The sequence below is a fragment of the Leuresthes tenuis genome, unplaced genomic scaffold (genome assembly GCF_036924035.1).
Source record: "Leuresthes tenuis unplaced genomic scaffold, fLeuTen1.0.hap1 SCAF_19, whole genome shotgun sequence".
Taxonomy (NCBI): domain Eukaryota; kingdom Metazoa; phylum Chordata; class Actinopteri; order Atheriniformes; family Atherinopsidae; genus Leuresthes; species Leuresthes tenuis.
The window spans coordinates 33,047,209-33,069,856 of NW_027325373.1; the positions used below are offsets into that span (position 1 = coordinate 33,047,209).

Here is a 22,648-nt window from a genome sequence, read left to right on the forward strand (position 1 = left end):
ATTAAACCTGAACATTAAGAAATAGTAACACGGCTGTTATTGCTGCTGGCAGGAAGGACCTCCTGTACCTCTCTGTCTTACAGTGATGCTAAAGAAGCCTCACACTAATGACACTCTGTGTTGTTTTAAACACAGTTTTATGAAGAGGATGGGCATTATTGTCCATTATGTTGAGCAGGTTTTGCAGTATTAGTGTTTGCACAATCATCTGCAGGGGCTCCAGAGCAGTCCTCAGCACAGAGCCGGCATTCTTTATCAGTTTCTTTGAGTCTTTGGCTGTGATGGTGCTGCCCCAACAGATGCTGCAAAGCAGATTACACTCTCCACCACGGACTTGTAGAAGATATGACGCATCTTGGTGCTGACATTGAAGGACCTAAGCTTCCTGACGAAGCAACCAATCCAGTCTGTTGTCTAGGTAAACCCCCGGTAGCTGTATTCCTTAACCACCTTGACCTCTTCACCCAGAATGGATTTTTTTTGCTTCCTTCTTGTCCTAAAATGCACTATCATCTCTTTTGTTTGTGTTCAAGATAAGATGACTGTTCTCACACCATGCAACAAAGTGATTGACTAGTTCCCTGTATTCAGCCTCTTGTTCATCACTGATGCATCCCACAGCTGCAGACTCATCTGCATATTTCTGGAGATTATGGGACTTTGAGTTCAACTGAAGATTTGAGGTGTACAGAGTGAAAAGAAACTGTGGTCAGTCAGGTGGTCAATAATCCAGTTGGTTGTGGGTGTATCCACCTGTATTTTATGCAGTGTTTCACATTGCTGTACAAGTTGAATTTGATTAAAACACTGGAGAAGTCAAAGAATATGATCCTCGCAGTGCTGCCTGCTTTGTCCAGATGAGAGTGGGTTCGCTTTAGACTATAATACATGTACTATTATCTTTATCTTTGTGCATTCTGCAGCAATACTGGAGTGTTCTTGTTTTTTTTTTCATTTCATTTTTTCATAAAGTAACTTTATTCTGTTTATTGTGCCACCGTGTATGGCAACGCAATTCATTTAATCCTTTGAGCAAATTGAGGCTGCTTAATTTTGTTAATATTTTAGTGGCACTGAATACAAGAAGGTGCTATTTCTGGTTTAAAAAAGACAAACAATGAAAATGGAAATAATCCATTTGACTGCCTTGATACATACAAAACTTGTCTGTAATATTTTAAATGATATAAGATATAACTTTTAAGGCTTTTAAAACCTACAACTGCCCCAAAAAATTTTTTATTTTTCAAGTAAAGTTTCATGAAGTAATGAAAAGTAGGAATATAAATTCATTTGGAAACTTAAACCTTTAGTTTTCATTATAAATTATATTTTTGCTTTCACGTTTATCAGTATTTAAGAATTTATTTATTAGTGTTTCTTAAAAACGGTGCAATACTCAAGTCGCATCAGCCTTGAAAGGTAAAAACACACGTACAATATGTTGCAACAGGTCTGAATGGATCTATACATGATGGCAAAGACTGTGCAGCAAACTGCATCTTTGATTTCCAATGTGCAATTTACAGTCAAGCTTTCATAACTAGGCTAACAGCTGAAATGTAATCAACCGCACATTTAACACTTAAGTTATTTAAAGATCTCACTTTAATTGTCTCAGGTAATAAATGTCAAATCTCAAAGGAGCAGATTCATGAAGTATTAAGGCATAATTAAGCCCATGAACAGATAATGACCTTATAGCCTAAAGTATGGAAGGAACTTTCTGACAAAATTAAATACCAATAAAAAGTCAATCATGTTAAACAAGAAAAGTTTCTCATTTCAACAAAGAAACCAAAACAATGACATTATGAAATTAGAATAAAAATGTTTTAATTTTGACCCTTTTTTTTACCACCTCTTAAGTTTAGTAAGCACAAAAAGGAAAACGAAACAACAGCTTTTTTTTCTCAAAAAATTGCACTTATTTTACTTTTAACCCTTAAATGATGCCTATTAATTTATAATGTACTTTATTGTTTATAAAAGATGTTGCACTTATAAGATGCATTTTGTACTTTGTAGAACCTTAGCAGGGTTAAAATTTGTTATGTAAGTATGGATAAAATACTTTTTATTCTGATATTAAAATAGAAGAATGTTTGCAGAGTAACAGTAACTTCTTTTAAATTACCCCATATTTTTTTAATAATTTACATAAACAAGAGTAGTCAGCAAAATTACCTAAAGAAAATAATGTAATATCTCAAAAGTAAGTGCCAGAAGTCAAAATAGTAAGGTAAAAACTCATGTTACTTAATTTGACAAAAAAAAAAACTGCTTCCCTAAGTGGAGGAGTTCAAGTATCTCGGAGTCTTGTTCACGAGTGAGGGACGAATGGAGCGTGAGATTGACGGGCGAATCGGTGCAGCGTCTGCAGTGTTGCGGGCTCTGCACCGACCCGTCGTTGTGAAGAAGGAGCTGAGCCAGAAGGCGAAGCTCTCTATTTACTGGTCAATCTACGTTCCCATCCTCACCTATGGTCACGAGTTGTGGGTAGTGACCGAAAGAATGAGATTGTGAATACAAGCGGCCGAAATGGGCTCTCCCTTAGAGACAGGGTGAGAAGCTCAGTCATCCACATTGAGAGGAGTCAGATGAGGTGGCTCGGGCATCTGGTTAGGATGCCCCCTGGACGCCTCCCTGGTGAGGTATTTCTTTGTGATATTTAGCAGACGAAAGTCCCAAATCCTTGAACTCAAAACAAAATATTTGAGATCGGAGATCTCCCTGATAGGGGAGATCAGGTACATCATGTACTTGTTGGTGAGTGGGGGTAGGAAGGAGCAGGAGGTGGACAGGAGGACTGGCGCTGCTCCCGTCTGTTGTGGTGAAGGTGGAGCTGAGCCAATAGACAAGGCTTCTGTGGTTCTGACACCTAAAGAGTGAGACTGCAGTTGTATGTAGCTGTATTGAGTTTTCTTCAGAAGATGGTTGGGCTCAGCCTTAGAGATAAGGCAGAGAGAAGAGCTGCTGCTCCTCCACATTGAAACGAGTCGGCAGAGGTGATTCAGGCACCTGATTAGGAAGCCTCATTGTCATATCCAAATGGGAGTGGCTACCAAAACATGCTTGAGGGATTATGTGTCCATTGGAGCATGGGAGTGTCTTTGGATCCCTCAGAAGGAGCTGGAGAGGGATGTCTGGGTTTACGACCTGGACCTATTGCCTCCTTGACCTTGGATAAATGGAAGAAAAGGGATGGATGAAAAATTACCCTTTGTTTGCTAAGTAATCAACAAACTCTTGTTAGTATGCACAGTATTTTTATAATTCACCACATATCTTACATGTCTTATGTGTATGATTTGTTCCATCATTCCATTTATCCCCTTCGACTGATCAGCCAGTTTGGCTTTTGGCTTACAACCACAGTGGAAATAAGCTAACGGTGATTAAAATACTTTCAGTGCTGCAGTGCACCCCTGTCAAGCAGCTATGCACCTCCCTGAAAGCCCAAAATTTTGCCATCTGGTTAGGATGCCCCCTGGACGCCTCCCTGGTGAGGTGTTCCGGGCACGTCCCACTGGGAGGGGACCCCGGGGAAGACCCAGGACATGTTGGAAAGACTGTCTCTCGGCTGGCCTGGGAAAGCCTCGGGGCCTTGGGGTCCCCTGGAGGAGTTGGAGGAAGTGGCCGGGGACAGGGACGTCTGGGTTTCTCTGTTAAAGCTGCTGACCCCGCGACCCGACCCCCGGATAAGCGGTAGATGATGGATGGATGGATGGATGGGTATCATCATGAAAATGAAAAGTAAAAATGATAAGACAAGAAAAATTACTTGGTAACTGTAAATAGAAAAAAATAGTGCTTGCTACAACACAAGGGCGTCAAGTAAGTAACGTTTTTTCTGCTTTCAGTGAACTTTAAAAAAAAAAAAAAGTTCTAGTTTATGTTTCTTTTTCTTGGCAGTAATGGGCTTCCACACTTCCATACTATTGTGCTTTCAGCGAAAAAAAAATCCTTTAATCGCTCCTGATGCAGCCCCGAGTACGCATGCGTGAACATTTACCCATCAGGTAAACTCCACCATGGCGGCGAGAGGCCATGTGCAAGACCCCAACGACAGGAGACTCAGACCCATATACGGTAAGCTTTCAATGGGGAGACACATTTTATGTATGTGTGGAGGTTTGGGGAACATGGCTGGGACTTGTGCCGGGGTGTGTGTCTAAACTGGAGGTTGCCGGAGCTCGAGGGCATCGATGCGGCCCCTCCAGTTCCAGCCGCGGACTCTGCTGCCTGCAGCTACCGATGACAGTGCACCTTACCCAGCCTGACACCAAGCCGGGTAAGGGTACTGTTGCCGCGGCGGATGCCTGTATGAAACCGTGCATCCCCGTTTTAAAGCTATACACAATCTCGGTGGCACTGCGGCACCACAAGGTGCGGACATTTTTGTTGTTCGGTGGAGCTCCTTCTCAAAGTCGAAGTGTGTTCTCCTTCTGCTAACGGTCGCTCTTTGACAGCTAGCTCAGCTGGCTAATGTGTCAACCAGCCTGTCAGTCCACGGACACGCTGCGGCTGGATAAAAAGAAAATGTGTGTATTTGTGCGACATTGGTGCCTCAAGTTGACAGGTTGTAAATACAGTGTGCACTCTGAAGCGATAGCTCTTTTAGCCGAGTATTAAATACTTAGCCTTCAGTTAGCATTAGCATCATAACAGTTTAAGGACAATGCTGGTAGCTAACTGCACGAGCTGGCTAACTAATATGGAGCTGTCACAGCTCGCGAGCTGCTCGGATAGCTAAATAACGGATGTAACGGATTTATTTCGATTGTCTACTCAGGGATATGTTCAAAAAACAACACGAAATCGTTGTCTCTTTCATTCATACTAACTGTTAGCTTTGTAATTACCTAAAAAAAAAAACAGTAGGTATTGATGGAGGCAACCTATTTGTCGCATTTTATCAAGTAGCATTCAACTTTCAAATCAAGTTGAGTTTCATTTTGAAAAACGAATACTTAAAAAGTTTCCATAATAAATAAAATCTCTTGATGAGCAATGTTTCGGCTTCACTGCTGTTTAGTAGACAGCATTAGTATGTCAGGGTTTCTCCCATTTCTGAGGGTTTCAGGCAACTTTTATCTCCTGTGATGACAGTTTGAACAGAGAGAATAGACATGACATAATCACAGCATGCTTTCTGGTACAGTTAATTTTGGCACCCAGCTGTCCTGAGGAGGCTGCGCTATGGTCTGTCTGAATGTGTCTGCATCTACATACTGCAACAATGGCCAGTCATTCAGAAAGATTCAGAAAGATGGAGGTATGGTTAGAAATCAACTAGAACATCAACTAATAGCTCAGTTTAGTTCTCATGAAATAAGTTGAAAAGTCAATATTTTCATCTTTTTAGTCAGCAAAATTAACTTTAAATTTCTAAACCACCACCTAAGCAACTATAATTGCTATTTCTTTGTGATATTTAGCAGACGAAAGTCCCAAATCCTTGAACTCAAAACAAAATATTTGAGATCGGAGATCTCCCTGATAGGGGAGATCAGGTACATCATGTACTTGTTGGTGAGTGGGGGTAGGAAGGAGCAGGAGGTGGACAGGAGGACTGGCGCTGCTCCCGTCTGTTGTGGTGAAGGTGGAGCTGAGCCAATAGACAAAGCTTCTGTGGTTCTGAGACCTAAAGAGTGAGACCGCAGTTGTATGCAGCTGAGTTTTCTTCAGAAGATGGTTGGGCTCAGCCTTACAGATAAGGCAGAGAGAAGAGCTGCTGCTCCTCCACATTGAAACGAGTCGGCAGAGGTGATTCAGGCACCTGATTAGGAAGCCTCATTGTCATATCCAAATGGGAGTGGCTACCAAAACATGCTTGAGGGATTATGTGTCCATTGGAGCATGGGAGTGTCTTTGGATCCCTCAGAAGGAGCTGGAGAGGGATGTCTGGGTTTACGACCTGGACCTATTGCCTCCTTGACCTGAAGTTGGATAAATGGAAGAAAAGGGATGGATGAAAAATTACCCTTTGTTTGCTAAGTAATCAACAAACTCTTGTTAGTATGCACAGTATTTTTATAATTCACCACATATCTTACATGTCTTATGTGTATGATTTGTTCCATCATTCCATTTATCCCCTTCGACTGATCAGCCAGTTTGGCTTTTGGCTTACAACCACAGTGGAAATAAGCTAACGGTGATTAAAATACTTTCAGTGCTGCAGTGCACCCCTGTCAAGCAGCTATGCACCTCCCTGAAAGCCCAAAATTTTGCCAGGCTGTGGCATGTTTAGCTGTGCTGGAACTAAGATGATGGAAAAATAATCTTTGGCTCACGCCTCAGTTTCAGAATGTCTGAAGAGCAGCAAATTCATTTTTTTTTTTTGTTGTTCTTCACAGATCAATAAATAAAGATCAATGCTTACAATAAATAATCCTGATTATTGTAGATTTATTTATTCCACTTGGATAAACGTATCCAGCTGTTATAAAGCAGTTTCTCTGCATGAATGAATGCGATTCCTCTCAATCTGAATTACTACAGTGTTGTTCTTTTTCCCCAGATTACCTGGATAATGGCAACAATAAAATGGCAATACAGCAGGCAGATAAACTGCTGAAGAAACACAAGGACCTGCACTGTGCCAAGGTGGGTGACGACATGACTTTCTCTTCCACTGATTGAAGAAAAGTCTGATTTCTTTCTTTCATTCCGTCATTGCTTGTCCTTGTAAATAATGACAGAACAATTAAGTGTAACACACAGTACAGTCAGTCTTATAGACACACCGATATTGAACGGCTGATTACCTACTTGTTATTCAGCACCTATTATTATTACAAGATTTGAAAGGGAAAATTCTATATTTTTATAAAGTAATGTCGGATCTGATGTCCTGACTTTTAAATGTTTAATGATAACAAATTGAGATCAAATTTACACACTGTTGTGCATAACAGGTTCCTGAAAGGCTAACGGCTCTCAGTCCTGAATGGTTTCCTCAGTAGCCAAACTTCCTCGTCCAAAATAGTCTGACAAGAAAATCACTTTACGATGACTTTACCTTTGGTCATGAGAAGCTGAAGCACCATACAAAACCTGTAATTCCCTTTTAGAGTTGCACTTTTCTCATAACATGTTGAAATTTATATCAAGCTAGCAAACATGTTAGGTGTGTTCGATGAAAGACTGGCCGGTTAAAAAGCTTCAGCTGCGGTGTTAACACTTTTAAAATTTTTCCTTCATTCGTTTGGTTTAGATGCAGATTATGCAAATACATCAGCTTTTTCAGTCTGACCTCAGAAAAACAAACGCAGCATTCAGCCTCGGAGAACAAATGATTCACCCACACTTTGAGTCAGAAACTGAACAAACTGACACAGTTAAAGTGTAATTACAGTGACTTCAGAGTTAAAAAAGGGTAATTAAACGGGTAAAAGTTTTTAATGTGATCTATTCCACTGAACAGCTGGTCAGAAACCATGTTATTCCACAGCTGGTGTGGGTGTGTGTGTGTATAAGTTACCAGGTCCAAAAGCACCACTGATTAATGCTAAGCAGTGCATGTATGAGGCTAAACGCAGCTGAAATGGTGATTGGGTGCTTCATATGGCGACATTCACAAACACCAGCTGCTGATGTTTAAAAGGCCAGAAAATGAGAGGAATATGAAGTCAGACTGATGTTCTGTTGTTTTAGCTTCACGTCCACGTTGAAACTCTTTTTACTGATGCAGAGGTGTTTTCTTTGTTTCTTTTTTACCACCTTTTTAGATGGTCTGATTGCTCAGCATGTTTCTCATGTAATCAGTTATTTGCTCTGCAGCAGCAGAATTGTTGGTGCCTTTGCTGTTGAAATATAAAGATCTGTTTCTAAATGCAAAGAGGACAGTTAGATTTATGGTGTTCTTTCCTTCATTAATTATCTGACACAATTGCAGTCTTCCTCTGTGGCCACTAACAACTAGACTTCTGTAACTTTGTGTTTTTGTCCTTCTCCCTCCAGGTACTAAAGGCTATCGGCCTTCAGAGGACGGGAAAGCAGGATGAAGCTTTCACTTTGGCCCAGGAGGTGGCCACATTAGAGCCCACCGACGACAACTCACTTCAGGCCCTGACTATACTGTACAGAGAGATGCATCGTCGTGAGTATACGTGCACTCACACCTGCAGGCTGGTGTCCACGCTGGAGTGACGGCGTTGTTAAAGATTGTGCTCGTTGTTCACAGCGGAGTTGGTCACCAAGCTGTACGAGGCGGCGGTGAAAAAGGTTCCTCTGAGCGAGGAGTATCACTCTCACCTCTTCATGGCTTACGCTCGTGTGGGAGAATACAAGAAGATGCAGCAGGTGGGAAACCTCACCTTCACACCTGGATGTAAACATGCAAACACACACAACCAACAGCTGCTGTTGTGTTCCCTTAGTAGCTGATGAGATGGTTTCATATTTACATGTTAACGACTGCTTTTGCTCTCTTCACAGGCAGGAATGGCTTTATATAAAATTGTGCCCAAGAATCCTTATTACTTCTGGTCTGTCATGAGCCTGGTGATGCAGGTAGGAGTCGGCTTTTAAGACCCTTTTCTAAGATGACTTCATATCCTTGAAAATGAAATTTACCAAATCTTTTGTTACCAAGGCGATCTCGGCACAAGATGAAAAACTGTCCCAAACCATGTTCCTGCCGCTGGCTGAACGCATGGTGGAGAAAATGGTCAAAGAGGAGAAGATTGAAGCAGAGGCTGAGGTGAGTATGTCGTCTGTAAGTTCTGGGAGTGTAAAAATTTAATTTTTTCTCTGGCTGGACCTTTCTTTCTTTACAGTACTTCTTCTCTACTTCTACAGTTTGGTCTGAATGAAGGTAAAATGCCCCCAAAAAAAGTCCTTTTAAAACTGCTCTTGAACTTGAATTTTTTTTTTAAGCCTTAAAAAAAAACAAAAAAAACTTTTCTTTCAAATAAAAAATCCTAAATTTGATTAAATTTTCCTCGTCTTTAAAGGCACAAATTCCTTTTGCAGCCTAGATACGTGTTTTATTCCCCAATATTTTCAGGTTAGCTGAGGATTTGCTGAGAAACAAATAAGTAATCATTCACAAAGCTGCTAAATTAGGCCCATGATTCAGATAAAGATTTAAACTCGGGCTGTTAAACGATTATTTTTTTTTATCACGATTAATCACATTTTTTTCCCCCATAGTTAACTCGCGATTAATCTCTATATTATAAATATAGTTAGAATCAAATTAAACACAAAGACAAAACATCTTATTTTCTCTTTCAAATAAAAAAGTGCATTGTAGAATCTCTTGACTTGTCTATTTCAAAAACGCATAAAATGCCACAACGATGTGGTCTTAAAACTGAAGACATAGTGGACAACAAGCGACAGACAGAACAGGGCCTAATGACAGCTAAATGAATGAAAAACTGCATTCGTTAGACACATCAGATACAGAACTCTTAACTCTTAGCCAATTGCATCGCGATTAAGGCGTGAACTGTGACAGATCTAATTTAAACCTTTAAAAAAGAAATTCTTCTACATACCTTATGTCAGTTGACCCGTGTAACCAGAACCAAAAGTGCTTGTCTTTTAAATGCATTTCAACATAATAAATGCCTTTTAGGCACACCACAGGTGAACTGTAAAGTGCCACTTTAGTTCATGTTAAATAGATTTAAGATTAAATCCTGATTTTTTTATTTATTTTTTATTTTTTTATTTTTTATTTTTTTTTTTTTTTAAACAAACAAAAAAACACTAGAAAATTTATCAAGAAAGCAGATGTTAACATACAGATAAGTTGATAAATGACCAGATGTTATTATACATGAACAACGCTCCTTGTTGGTCATTTTTAATGTGTCCACAGTATCAAAGAGCAAGTGAGAAGTTGCTTTTCTGTCGCTCTCAGACTCACATTTTCTTCTTTTTATGCTTTTTAAGGTGCTCTGAGTGATTATCTGTCCTTTGAAGGACCTCTGAGTCACGTTCTGCATCAGCATCTCTTGATAAATGATGTGATCTGTTCCCATCTTAAGTTTTCGTCTGAATTGACCCCCAAAGTCGACCCTGTCCAGTAAACTGGTTTAACACCATGTCGTCAGAGCACATTTGGTCTGAGACTGTAATATTTTCTTAATATTTCTGCACCTTTTTTTTTATTTCCAACCTGTTTTTTGTCTCTTCATGTGCGGCTGTAGGTGCAGCTGTATTTCATGATCCTGGAGCGCTTGGGAAAGTGTGAAGAGGCTCTTGAAGTGATCAGGGGTCCACTGGGGGGTAGGTGGATGCGTTTCCTGTGCTACTTTCACTGGAAACATGTGAACAATTGTCTAAATTTAGCCGGCTCCATATTGTTCCAGCGTGACATGCTTTTGATTCACAGTCTTTGTTTCCTCTAATGTGAATTGATTTTATGTCTCAGTTAACATTAATCACCATCTCTGTAAATGTCCCACAAAATGTTCTTAAACCAGTCACTGATGGTAAAGTATGAAAGCTACTTTTAATTATAGCATTCATTCGTAAGATGGTAAACGAGTTCTCCACGACCACATTACTGCATCAGTGATTCGTGTTCAGCATTTGTCTCACGACGTTAACAAACTCCATTATTCTTCCTCTCATCTTGTACTATCGTATGTTTTTCACAGAGAAGCTGACCAGTGAGCTGCAGAGCAGAGAAAGCAAGTGTATGATGCTGTACCGGCGACTAGAACGCTGGCCGGAGTGCAATGCCTTGGCCCACAAGCTACTCCTCAAAAAGTGAGTGTAAGCTGACAATTTCAAGCCTTTAGAGGACTTTAAAAGCTGTCTGAGAGAGCGCTTATGAGCGAGAAGACGCACGATCTCCGATGCTCCTGTGAGGTTTGGTTCAGAAGGCCTGAGTGCAGGTTGAACCATGACTGTCACACCAGCAAACGGGATTATAAAGCCTCTGTATAAACACTGGTTGGATATCGAATGAAAACATCAGCACTGAAACAGGATGAGAAACGGATTAATGGACCGACTGAGTGTGCTGATTGTCAGCAGATTATTTGGTCACTTCAGCGTTCCGATTCAAGGTGTCAATGCTAAAATAAAAATAAATGAAATGGAATACAATGAGCCCTTCCAGGTATGTAGCTCTCAGAGGAGCTCCTCAGTCTTTTTTTTCCAAGCCATTTAATCCCTTCTTTCTGTTCCTGGGAGCTTATATTAGGATGTTTAACATCACCAGCAAATGTAAAACTCTTGCAAAACACAACCCTGGTATTTCTTTTAATTCCCCTTTTTTTGAAAGGTCCTCATTTAACGAGCCGTTCTGATTTTCATTTCAAAGTACGTAATTTTTGAGCAGCTGCCAACCTCACCAAAACGGCGGGGTTGAGCACTTTCCAATACTCCGCCTCAGAAACAGTTTGTTTTCTTCAGAGAGACGCCACAGAGCTGCTCTGTAACCATGTCACTGTAAACGTTTGAACCTCGTTCTGCAGCATTACTGCAGAGGACCCCAGTCAGAGTAGATGGTGTTAAAAGAGCTCCACACTGCGATGGGCACCTGATGAACTGTTGTAGGCTCTGACTGAAGAGCAACACAAACTCAACACAAAGCATCACACGTATGCTCAGTCTGTGCCGAAAGCTTAATGAGCTGAACAGTGACTGCATGGCTCTCTTTCTTCTGCTGCCACACCTCAACCAGGTTAGCATCTTAGTTTGAGCTCCACGAGTTTATTTTGAATTTATTTAGTTTTTTTTTTTTTTTCAAGACGCTGATCAACAGGTTGCTCCGTGCTTTGCTTCTACTGGTTGTTCAGGAAGCACAGAGCAAGACGATCATCCTAAGTATCTGACACTGTTAGACATTCTGTATTTAAACGTCTCGATGTGGGACGTGAGACTACAGTTTTTTGCTTTTTTTAGCCACGACTCTTTCACATGGTCATTTTTCATCAGTGTACGCTGGACTTTAGAAAGAGCACCACGCTTCTGGACTAGTTTACATGTAGAAATGCTGCTGTTTCTGCTCTGGAGCCAATATTCCTGACTCAGAGTAAGCGAAGTTAAGTGAACCACTGGCTCATAACCAGCATTGAAACTGCCTTTGTTTAAGCAGTTCACTGCCCAGAACCATTTGTTCCATATATATCAAAAGATTAGAAATCCGTTTCTGAATATATCACGTGTGAAAGTTGACGGTCTGCTATAGATTACAGCTGACACAGATGTGTGTTTGTGTTTGTAGCCCTGATGACTGGCAGTTCTATCCCTCATACTTCGATTCTCTCTTCCACCTGATGGATCAGTCGTGGAGCCCTCCAGAAGAAGGCGAACAGTGAGTAGAGCTTTCTGTGGGAGGTTTGTGTTTGTGGAAGGTGAATATAGAAGCTCAGCATGAGGAAGGAGGGGATTCTCCTAACTGATCGTTAGAATCAGTCCAGCATTGATCGGTATCTTTCTGTGCGTCTCCAGCTGCTCCGAGGGTTCGGTTCATCACACTGTGGCTGAGGTGGTGAGGTTTGTGGAGGAGAGAATTAAGGAGGAGGACGGCAAAGAGTCGCGCTCTCTTCGAGGCCCTTATTTAGCACGGCTGGAATTAATACACAGGCTGAGAGAAAGAAGCTGTCCTGAGGAAAGCCTGCTCGGTAAAACACTCAGATTGAACACTCGCTGTACACTTGCCAGATGCTTTTCTATGTGACCGTATCCTGTTTGGCTTTGAACAGGTGAGCCTTCAGAGCTGATGGTGCAGTTCTTCGGGAGGTTTGGAGACAAACCCTGCTGTATCACTGACTTAAAGATATACCTTCATCTGCTCTCACCGGACCAGCACATTCAGGTAAGACCATCGTGCTGTAGAACTGCTTCTTGTGAAGGGATTGATTTAGCTGTAAAACACAGACCTCTCTGCTTAACTCCTCAGTTCATTAACCATCTGAGTGAAGCGGTTCCACTGGGGGAGCAGGGAGAGGAGGGATTTACCTTCCCGGAGGACACCAAAGCTCTGCAGAGGCATTTGTGTGTGTGTCAGCTGAGTCGAGCGCTCGGGCTGCATCACTCGCTCGATGTCAGTGGAAAACTGAGTCTTATCGCGGAGCTCAAGGCTCACTATCGTCATGGGCTCAAATTTGGTAAGAGCATCACTTTTGTTCAGTCTTAGACCTTGTGGTGTTTAAACATTTTGTGGGAAATCTGGGCAAAGAAGGGTGAAGTCTGGCTGTGAATTCAGCTCATCACCAGAAGCACGCAGGTCTGCTCCAGCACTTCAAGTGTGAATTAACACACTGACATGATGATTAACGCCACGCTACTAAATCAGTGGTGTTTTTCTGCCGCATACTCCAGTTTAAATCATTTTAGTGTCTTTTTGTGTGTACTTTGTGGACTCATACGAACAACAAAGGGCCTTTTTTCTTTTTAGATAAACCTGAGACAGCCGCACAGTCAGCATGTTCTTCTCACTCAACTGTTTTATGACTCTGAGACGGCACGTAGAAAGGAGGAATGATTTTCTGCTTTCATATGTTGCTCTCTACATCGCTGCTTCCTCTTTTTTCTTTTTAAGTCATTTATAACACCACCCAGCTTTAACATCAGTAAACCACACAGGAACCCCCCCCCACCACACACACACACACACACACACACACACTCCAACTAAGAAAGTAAATATCTGGCTCGTAGTGCAAGTAAAGTTCCTCAGTTCCTTAAAGGTTTGCAGAGCTTCTGTTTTTAAGACTGAGAAGCACCTTTTTTTTATGCCAGTCCTGTTTTACATCTCTGTTGCAGTTCAGTTGTTAGATGGTGCTATTGGAGTCTAGATTAGTTTTTAAATCAAGAGAACTGACCACTCAAGGTGCCGCTGTTCAGTAGTAAAAATATATTTTTATTGCATGTTCCCATACAATTGTTCTGGAGCTGAAAATGGGAACGATCACATCAAACTCATATGCAAATATATCCAGCGACCACATCAGCTTACAGCATCCCATTTTAAGTTAACGTCCTTCCTGGAAAAACTGTGGCCCTGAGGTTATTGTTTTTAGTTAGGAGACCATCCAGTGTCCTCCTGTGTCCAGGATTAGAGTTTTAAGAGTATGTCGATATAGTTTTATACGAGGTATAGGAATTAGATAATATCATCTATCGATGGAGTTCATGTTGTGTCAGCATTATACGAAGAGGGCCTGGAGTTCGTCCATTTCTCCTCTCCCTGACCGTCACAACTTAGTAGCACCACCCACCTCCTCCCCCACCGCTCATCCTGCAGCAGCAACATGGAGACACACAGACGGGAGGCAGGTTGTTGAAGATGAGCTGCTGGGTAAATTTGGGGTATTTGGAGATGGTTTGGACTCAGAGGAGTGTTTTCTGTAGAGACATCTGAAAGCAGGGTCCAACCAACAGTTCAAGCACGACTAACCTGTAGAATGAAGTGTTTTATCTGCGGGCTGCACCCCAGACTGTGAAGCCTCTCCCATGTGGGGCTCCAGAGGCGTTTCCAGGTAAGATGGGATATATGATCCCTCGAGTGAGTTGTGGTTCTGTCCAGGGGCCTCCTGCCAGTTGGATGTGCCCAAAAACCTCCAAAGGGAGGCAACCAGGAGGCATCCCAACCAGGTGAACCACCTCAGCTGAGTCCTTTCTATGTAGAGGAGCAGAAGCTCTACTCCGAGCTCCTCCCCCTATCTCTAAGGGAGAGCCCAGCCCCCCTCTGAAGGAAACTCATTTCAGCCGCTTGTATCCACGTCCTCATTCTTTGGATCACCACCCAGATCTGTGACCATAGGTGAGGGTTAGAACATAGATGGAGCAGTAAACGGTAATCTTCAGCACAACGGACCAGAGCAGCGCCCTCAATACTGCTGACGAAGCCCCGATCCGTCTGTCCATCTCTAACTCCAACTCACCATCACTGAGAACAAGGTCCAGAGATACTTAACCTCCTCCACCTGAGGCGGAGACTCACCCCCCCACCCAGAGGGAGCACTCCACCTTTCAACATCAAACATCAAAAACATGTTGACTGAAGCGTCTGTAGCAGCAAGCTGCTCAAGTTCTCACTCGACTTTGATTATTTTCACCAGTTAATTGTTTTTATTGTTGGGTATCAGATGTTTAATATTTAGAGTATCTTTTTTACTGATATTCTCCTGAGAGAATCTGTTGTAACTTGATGTGTGTAACAGGGAAGAACGCCCTGAAGACGGAGCTGCAGTTCTCTGATATGTACTGCCTCATGGCAGCTCATGTATACGTCGACCTCTGGACTGACACGGGTACGTTTCTCCGCTTTATTCCACTCTTTTTCTTTTTTTTTTAAACTGTCAGGGAACCTGTTTGTGAAAACCTGTTTGTGTGTGTAGGGGATGAGAACATGGTGTGGCAGTGTTTGGGTCTTCTTCAGGAGGGCCTGTCTCACAGTTCTTCCAACGCCCAGTTCAAGCTGCTGCTGCTGCTCCTCTACTGTCGTCTGGGAGCCTTTGAGCCTGTAGTGGACCTTTATTCCAGCCTGGATGCCAAACATGTGCAGCACGACACCATCGGGTCAGTCCCTGATAACTTTAAACTTAATCACAGCCTGTATTTATCAAGCATCTCAGAATTCCTGTTCATTTTTTATTACTTGTCCTGGTTAACTGCCTTAGAGTGAAAGATGATTATTGAATATTGGTTTTCTTCAGTTCTACAGAAACATTGAATCCTATAACCGACTGATGGAACTCTGTCCTTATCGTATGACTTGCTCATCTATAAATCAGACCACACTGACAAACTACCTTATTGTTAACCATCACAGCTTCCAGATGTGTTTCCAGTAATTGATTGTTCAAATATGAAATGTACAAAAAAATATGCATATAAAAGTATGTGATAAACGGAGGCCACTGAACTTTTTTGAGCTATTTGAGGAAAAATGGGCTGAAATCTGGCTTTGATGTTGCAGTGACATTTACCCTCTTCATTTTATCGGGACATTATATTATAGAAATCATTTGGATGTGTTATAAAGAAACACTGGCAATGAAAAGGGAAAAACTGGAAGAATTATCTGCATGTGAATGCTGGTAAATGCACTCCTGCCGTGAGTAAATCTTAAAGCTGATGATGGTGCACGAGTTCGGCTGATTTTCAGACGAGTCACTTTTTCATTGATTGAACAACTTTCTTTGTTTGTGCCTCTTTATTCTTTATTCAGTGAATTTTCTTGGCTGCAGCATGAATGACTTTATTGAAGCAAATCTTATCATTTTTATATTTCTTTCTTTAAAAACATGATAATAACAATGATAGTATTGTGCCTTAAACTTGTACTTGTCTTTCATCATTAATTAATGATTAGAAACTCAAACAGGACACAGATCTTACTTCCTCTGCTGTACATGGACTCTCATCGAGGACCTCTTTGACTCCTCATCAGCCTCCTCCTCTCTATCAGCTATAGTCCAGTCCATGTTTAGAAGGCGGGAACGGCTGACTGGGTTGTTGTTCAGTTCACTTGGTTGTAGACAGAAACAGCCAGTGAAGCTGCAGGAGCTTAATGATTATTGGCAGGTTTTCAGATGAAACAGCTCAACAGTTTTGGTCTGGGTTTATGTAAATAAACAGAAATGGATTGGAAGAACATCTTTGTTTATTTTGTCTGACCTTGATTAAAATGATGCAACATAGCAGCTTTTTCTGGTCTGGTCATAGCAGACGATGTCACTATCTTCTGGTGTTTGTTCAGTTCAAACAGTCAGTGGAAGGTCTCGTGAATGGAAACCTGGTTTGTATCTCATGCCAGCTTTATATAACCTGGAGTGCTCAAGTCTGTCGTAAGAGAGAGACATCGTCTCCTGTGTGAAGGAACTTTCTCTTCCTTAAAGGAAGACCGGTGTTTCTCTGATCATTTTCATCCCCTTTGCCCTGAGATGCCAGATGAATAAAGTTCTGACCAGCATCGGCGACAGATTAGTGTTAACATGCTTTTGTTTTTCAGCTTTCTGTTGACGCGCTACGCTGAGTCTCTGGGTCAGTTTGCTGCAGCGTCCCAGTCATGTAACTTCTCCCTCAGGTTTTTCCACTCCAACCAGAAAGATGTAAGTCTCTCCCACTTGGCAATTTAATTTCAGACGTCTCACACCCTATCATCGTCTCTCACATTTGTTTCCTTTTGGTGTTGTAGACCTCAGAGTACATCATCCAGGCGTACAAGTACGGAGCGTTTGAGAAAATCCCAGAGTTCATTGCTCTCAGGAACAGGTTGAACCAGTCGCTGCACTTTGCCCAGGTCCGCACTGAGAGGATGCTCCTGGACCTGTTCCTGGAGGCAGATATGTAAGAATGTATAAAACCTGCCAGGTGACAGCATGGTGTGCTGTAGAGCTGCAGTTTTGTTATTGATGTTGTGGTTGTCGTTTGTTTTTTAGTGTGTTGAGTTTGGAGGAGAGCGTGAAGGCCATGTCTTTGTCTGCAGAGGAGGATGACATCCCCTGGGATAGTTTAAGGGACAACAGAGACCTTACTGTATTTACAAACTGGGACCCGAAAGAAAGGTATCAATAATGTTTGATATTATATGTTTTGCAGAATAAAAAGTGACCCCAATCAGCATGTTTGGCTCCTCTTCCTCCCACAGAGAGCTAACCGATGAACACCGGCGTCAGTCTCTAGAGGAGGAGTCTGTGTGGCTGCGGATACGTTCTGTAACGCTCCGCCTGCTCGCCTCGCTGGCTGCACTGGGACACACGCAGCAGAACTCTGAGATATCCAACGAGAACGGAGTCGGAGACAAGGCCTCCATCCTCAGCAGCCTGCTCTCCCAGCTCAACCAGACTCTACAGACAGCAGCACAGGTGGCAGAAAAACGCATTCAGGTAGCTTTTACACTCCTGATGTTGTTGATTTGATCAAACGGTGAAGATCTTTGAATGCCATGTGCATATCTTTATTGTGCAAACTCTTAAAATACAAATCTATTCAGTGGAAATGTGTTTCATTGGCTTTTGGTTGTAGTATCCATTCCTGGGACCCCCCTCCACCCGCCTGGCCTCCGCTCTGTCCACTGGCAGCTGTCAGTGTCAGGCTGCAGCCCTGCAGCTCTCAGTCCAGCTGCAGGAGCTGGAGACGGCTGGACTCGGTAAGAGGAGTTTGCCGTATCATGAAGCTTTGATGTAGAGTGCACCTTCTTCCTTTCTGCCTGACGCTTCCTGTTCTTACTCTCCTAGATGAGTCGTCAGAGCTTCAAACTCAGATCTGTAACTCTTTCAAATCATTATTAGTTCAGCTTCAAGGTGAGCAAACAGCAGGATTTCTTCATCATACCTACAATGTATTCTGGGTCTGATGTGCTTCATGTTCTCTTCTGTCCACAGAAATACTGAATAAATGCAAAGGAGATTTTTTGGAAATGAATGAGAGCAAATTAAAAACCCAGCCCTCCTTTTTAGAAAACTTCATCTTCTTTGTTGAGGTGAAACTACTCTGCTTTCATACAAAGTCTTTCTGTCTGTATGTCCTTCATGATGTCACATTAAACGTTGTTGTTGTGCACAGACGGTGAGCATAGTGTTGTGGATGGCTAGTTACTGTGCCAAGATCCTCCGACCACTCAAGACAAGTTTACAGAAGAAGAAAAAGAAGAAAAAGGATGCTAACGCAGTTCTGGTAGAGTTCCCTCTTTTAATCCCTGTCATAGGAGCACATCCCTCTGGGGACTCGTGTAACAGCACTCTGTTGTGGTCACTGTCCTCTCTCGCAGCCGGTGGTGGTGTGTGGGTTCCAGGAGCTGACGGGGAGCTTGCAGGACCTGCTCACCCAGGCACTGGAGCATATAAAGGGGCAAGAGGCTGGTATAACAGCCCTGAAACTGGCCAGTCTAACCTTGGAAGGATACCCGCAGGTTAGTGTGCAAACATGAGTGCATTTCACTGTCGTTCCACAGAAGATAAAGACACACAAACTGTCCTATTTTCTAGGAATGAGCCTCTAGATATATGTGATGTTTATCTGTCTTTTCTTTTATCTATTTGATCTGAAACAAGAAGTCTAATAGATTAATTTCAAAGTAACAATGTGTAGGAAACCATCAACCCACCATTTTGGAACTTTTTGCACTAAACATGGCTGCAAAACTACAATTTGTCATGTAAATAGATGTCAGTGATTGTCACTGATTATTCTGGTCAGTGTTATGATGTACAGCGTGTGTTGTGGCAGCGTCTTTGATGCTGGTAATGCAGCACCTTGTGCAGCTCGTGATGTGTTACAAGAGATGAGGCACAGAGTGAAATGCATTTTTGTAATGGAATACAGTCGGGCTCCAGATAAAACCATTTCAAGGCAAAGCTGCAGTGAATAACTGACAGGAACCCCATTCAGACCTCTGCTTCAGTTCGAAAACTGCCTCTAAAGAAGCTGTAACTATGATATAAAACCATCTCAGAGGTAAATTCTCTGACTTTATGAGTAAATTATAGCATTAACCCTGATATTTATTGATACATTCATAAAAAAAGAACTTATTGTAGCTTGAAAATGATCAGATTCAAACGCTGAAAGCCTGTAAATGTCGCTCCAGGTGTGATGGGGAGATGTCTGCCCATGTTGACGTACAACAACAATTATTCTAACAGATAACTGCATTCAGAACCACATTACAGCTCATTGTGTGGGGTCAGATCCATCTTTCCCCAACCTCAGGATTGTTTTTTACAAGCTCAAGGACTATATGGGGCAATTCTTTGACTATTCCATCGTATCGCAGCTGATGAAGATGTTCAGATGCACAATTTGTTGAACAGATGGATGGAAACACAGGTGTTCATCTCTGACAGGTAACGACAGTAATGCAGCAGTGGAAGAAACACTGAAACGTTCATGTGAAAGGGAGCATGAACTGTTGTTACTCCTACTGAAGCCAGACTTTTAAAATGTATGGAAACACATTGGTCCGACCAAAGCTTCTCAAAACCAGACCCAGTTCATGAGATGGAATCACTCTGCATGTAAAAGCTCAGCTGGACTCAAAAGGGCTCATGCGCTCTGTTCATGCTCTAAAGTTCCATCTTTTTGTAAAAAAAAGTGTAAATTAATCCAGCTGATCCAAATAAAGCTGCTTGGTTTAGGGGCCACTTGTCAACTCATGGTCACTGAAAGCATTTTAAGACTGTCGCTCTGCTCTAATAAAATCCAGATTTTAGAACCACAGCCTCATCTGACAAAATCACCATTAAAGTAACTTAAAGACAGCGTCTGTGCAGTGAATTCAGCTGAACCTACATGAACCGTAATCTCCCACAGAGGAAGTTAGAGGAAGCGGGATGTCTTGAACATATTCCGCTCCTGTGCATGTGTACTGAGACGAGCACGGTGGTCCAGTTAAATAGATGGATGGATAGATGAATGACCGAGTTGAGCGGCAGCCGTCGCTCCACTCAACCGAACATGTAACAGGCACGACTCCATCAGATTTCCCTGTTTATTTCAACATTATGTTGACCTTTGCCCTTTGTCTTCTCGTGTTTCAGGAGGAGGCGTCGTTTATGAAAGCTGCTATGGACAAGGTGCAGAGCAGTTACCTGCGCTCGCTACAGGAGGTGGGAGACCTGCTCAAGAAGAGAGCGGAAACTATAAAGAACCTCAAGATCTGAACGCCATCACACACACACCCCCCCCAGACTAAGATGACTGTACGCTCATCATCACACCCCCACCTGCTGCCAGCTAACCTGCGAGTCCTCCTCACTGGTCCGACAGACGCTGCGCTCTGTCGTTTCCAACCTCCTTCAAGTCTTTGAGCTCTCGGTCTGGAGTTAATTCTTCTTCTTTTACACGTCAACTCGCACCTCTGGAACATTTGCAACTCTTATAGCACATAAGCTTGTAAGTAAACTCGTGAATTTCTACAGCAGTTAAAGGTGAAAAAGAGGCAAAAAGACTGACTCTTTTAAATAATTATATCTAGATCAAATTAGGAAAAAGGAATACGCAGTTTTAGGATATAATAAATTATTGTACATAAGAAAGACCACAACAACTCAACTAAATCAGAGTATAAGACACAGTAAACCACTATCCTGTTTGTGGGTCAGTTTCTTTGTAATTTCTCACCATTTTTTTTTTTTTTTTTTTTCTGACTGCGAACAATCGCAGTGACACAAACCTTCATCTGTGAGGAATGGCTTGTTTTTCCTCATGAATCTGATGCACTCTTTGGACACACGGCTGCCAGCAGAGAGACTTCGGACTCACGTTCCCCCGTTCCTGAATCTTTTTGTCTCGTTTTACTTTGTTTGGTGTATCTTGTGTGTTGCTTTGAAAGTGGAACCACCTCTGTAGCCGCAGTATTATAAAGAGATGAGCTAAATAGCAGGACGTCTTTTTTAAAAGTTGAATTTTTCTTTCTTTGTTTTTTCTTCTTTTATTTTAATAGAAGTGGTGCTTGTAAACGAGATTCCGGGCATCTTTTGAGGCGGGACTGATTATTTAAGAGACCGTGTGCGACTACCTTCACGTGAATGTTCACCAAAAACGCGCTGCAGGCTGCATCATTATGCAACTAATGGATACCCATGTATGTAGTGGCAAACGTAGAAACCCAGATTTGTCTGCCGCGTGCGTATGTTCTGTAGTCCTTCTGCTCCGGGGCGGTTCTTCTGTCCCAAACCCACTGCGGTGGGTTTCACATTTGGACCTAACTGTAAATAAAAGCTGGGGCAGCCTTTTGGAAGTTGTGTGTGTGTGTGTGAGGACCTGAGTGTGTTTTAAAAGCAGCTGCAGTAGAAAATCACGAAATTTGTCCTGTGTGTTTTTGTCATTCCTGCCTCTTTCTCCCAAAACGACATCGGCAGCATCTTCTGGAGGGATGATGGATGACTGCTGGTGCTTTTTCTGGTTTGTTTCTTTCTTTTGTGTTACTGTTTTGATATTTGGCGCAGCAGTTTGAAAATGTAGTAAACAACAACAACACCCCCCACCCACCCCCCACCCCCCTTAAAAGCTTGATAGTCGTGCATACGGTCGCTTACACATCTGCTAATCAATGCCTTGTACTTTCTGAAGAGTCGAGCCTGTTCGAGTGGAGCTGTGGCCGTTTGTCATCCGACTACATGTGTTGTTGAGGTTCAGAATAATGGTTGACAATCTGGAGTGTCATCTCACCTTCTTTTTGATAGAAAATGGAAAACAGAAACACTGGAATGTCGAAGCTTTTTTAAATAAAAAGGTTAAATGTGAGAATTTTGCTGTGCGTCGTCTTAATCTCTTCATTCAGGCTTGTTCCTCTTCAGCAGAAGTTATTTCCCGTGGGTTGTTTTGCACAGTCATCCCTCAATCGGTGACATAAAGCAGCAAACTCACTGACACAGCAAAGAAACCCCAAACTGCAACATTTTCACCCTCTTTTAATATAGAAAATGAGTCATTTCATGGTTAATGTTTTAAATTTGACCCCATCTGTCCTCGTAAACTATTAACTCAGATGATTGATTTATTTAATGGAATTATGAGTATACATCTTGAAGTATTACATCTTTTAGAAAGACTTTGGTTCTACATGAAATCCATTCTTTCTTTTTTAGTTTAGTTTTTTTTAATTATTTTCTTATGGTGTGCAAATGATGTTTTTGTTTAAAAAAGGGAAAAAAACTTAAAGGAAATTGTTGGATTTTGGGGATTACTTTTGTATGTTTTTGTGTTCTTTTAATTAAAT

At 42.0% G+C, this 22,648-nt stretch overlaps 1 protein-coding gene across 2 annotated transcripts; it reads left to right on the plus strand.

The window, feature by feature from the left end:
* The first annotated feature begins 3,992 nt into the window (after positions 1-3,992).
* Positions 3,993-22,176, plus strand: naa25 (N-alpha-acetyltransferase 25, NatB auxiliary subunit). Of its 2 annotated transcripts, XM_072371558.1 has the most exons (24): positions 3,993-4,092; positions 6,527-6,612; positions 7,969-8,107; positions 8,192-8,310; positions 8,446-8,520; positions 8,603-8,710; positions 10,170-10,248; positions 10,623-10,734; positions 12,200-12,289; positions 12,427-12,599; positions 12,681-12,793; positions 12,878-13,085; positions 15,144-15,233; positions 15,321-15,501; positions 16,937-17,036; positions 17,123-17,274; positions 17,367-17,492; positions 17,576-17,813; positions 17,953-18,076; positions 18,165-18,230; positions 18,312-18,409; positions 18,493-18,603; positions 18,698-18,838; positions 20,466-22,176. In XM_072371558.1, the coding sequence occupies exons 1-24, from the start codon at positions 4,035-4,037 to the stop codon at positions 20,586-20,588; spliced, it is 2,910 nt and encodes a 969-aa protein (XP_072227659.1). In that variant the 5' UTR covers positions 3,993-4,034; the 3' UTR covers positions 20,589-22,176. The 2 variants fall into 2 exon arrangements, with proteins under 2 accessions (XP_072227659.1, XP_072227660.1); XM_072371559.1 differs by lacking the exons at positions 3,993-4,092; positions 6,527-6,612; positions 7,969-8,107; positions 8,192-8,310; positions 8,446-8,520 and adding an exon at positions 8,787-8,824 and having other exon boundaries at positions 8,665-8,710.
* Positions 22,177-22,648: the final 472 nt, after the last annotated feature.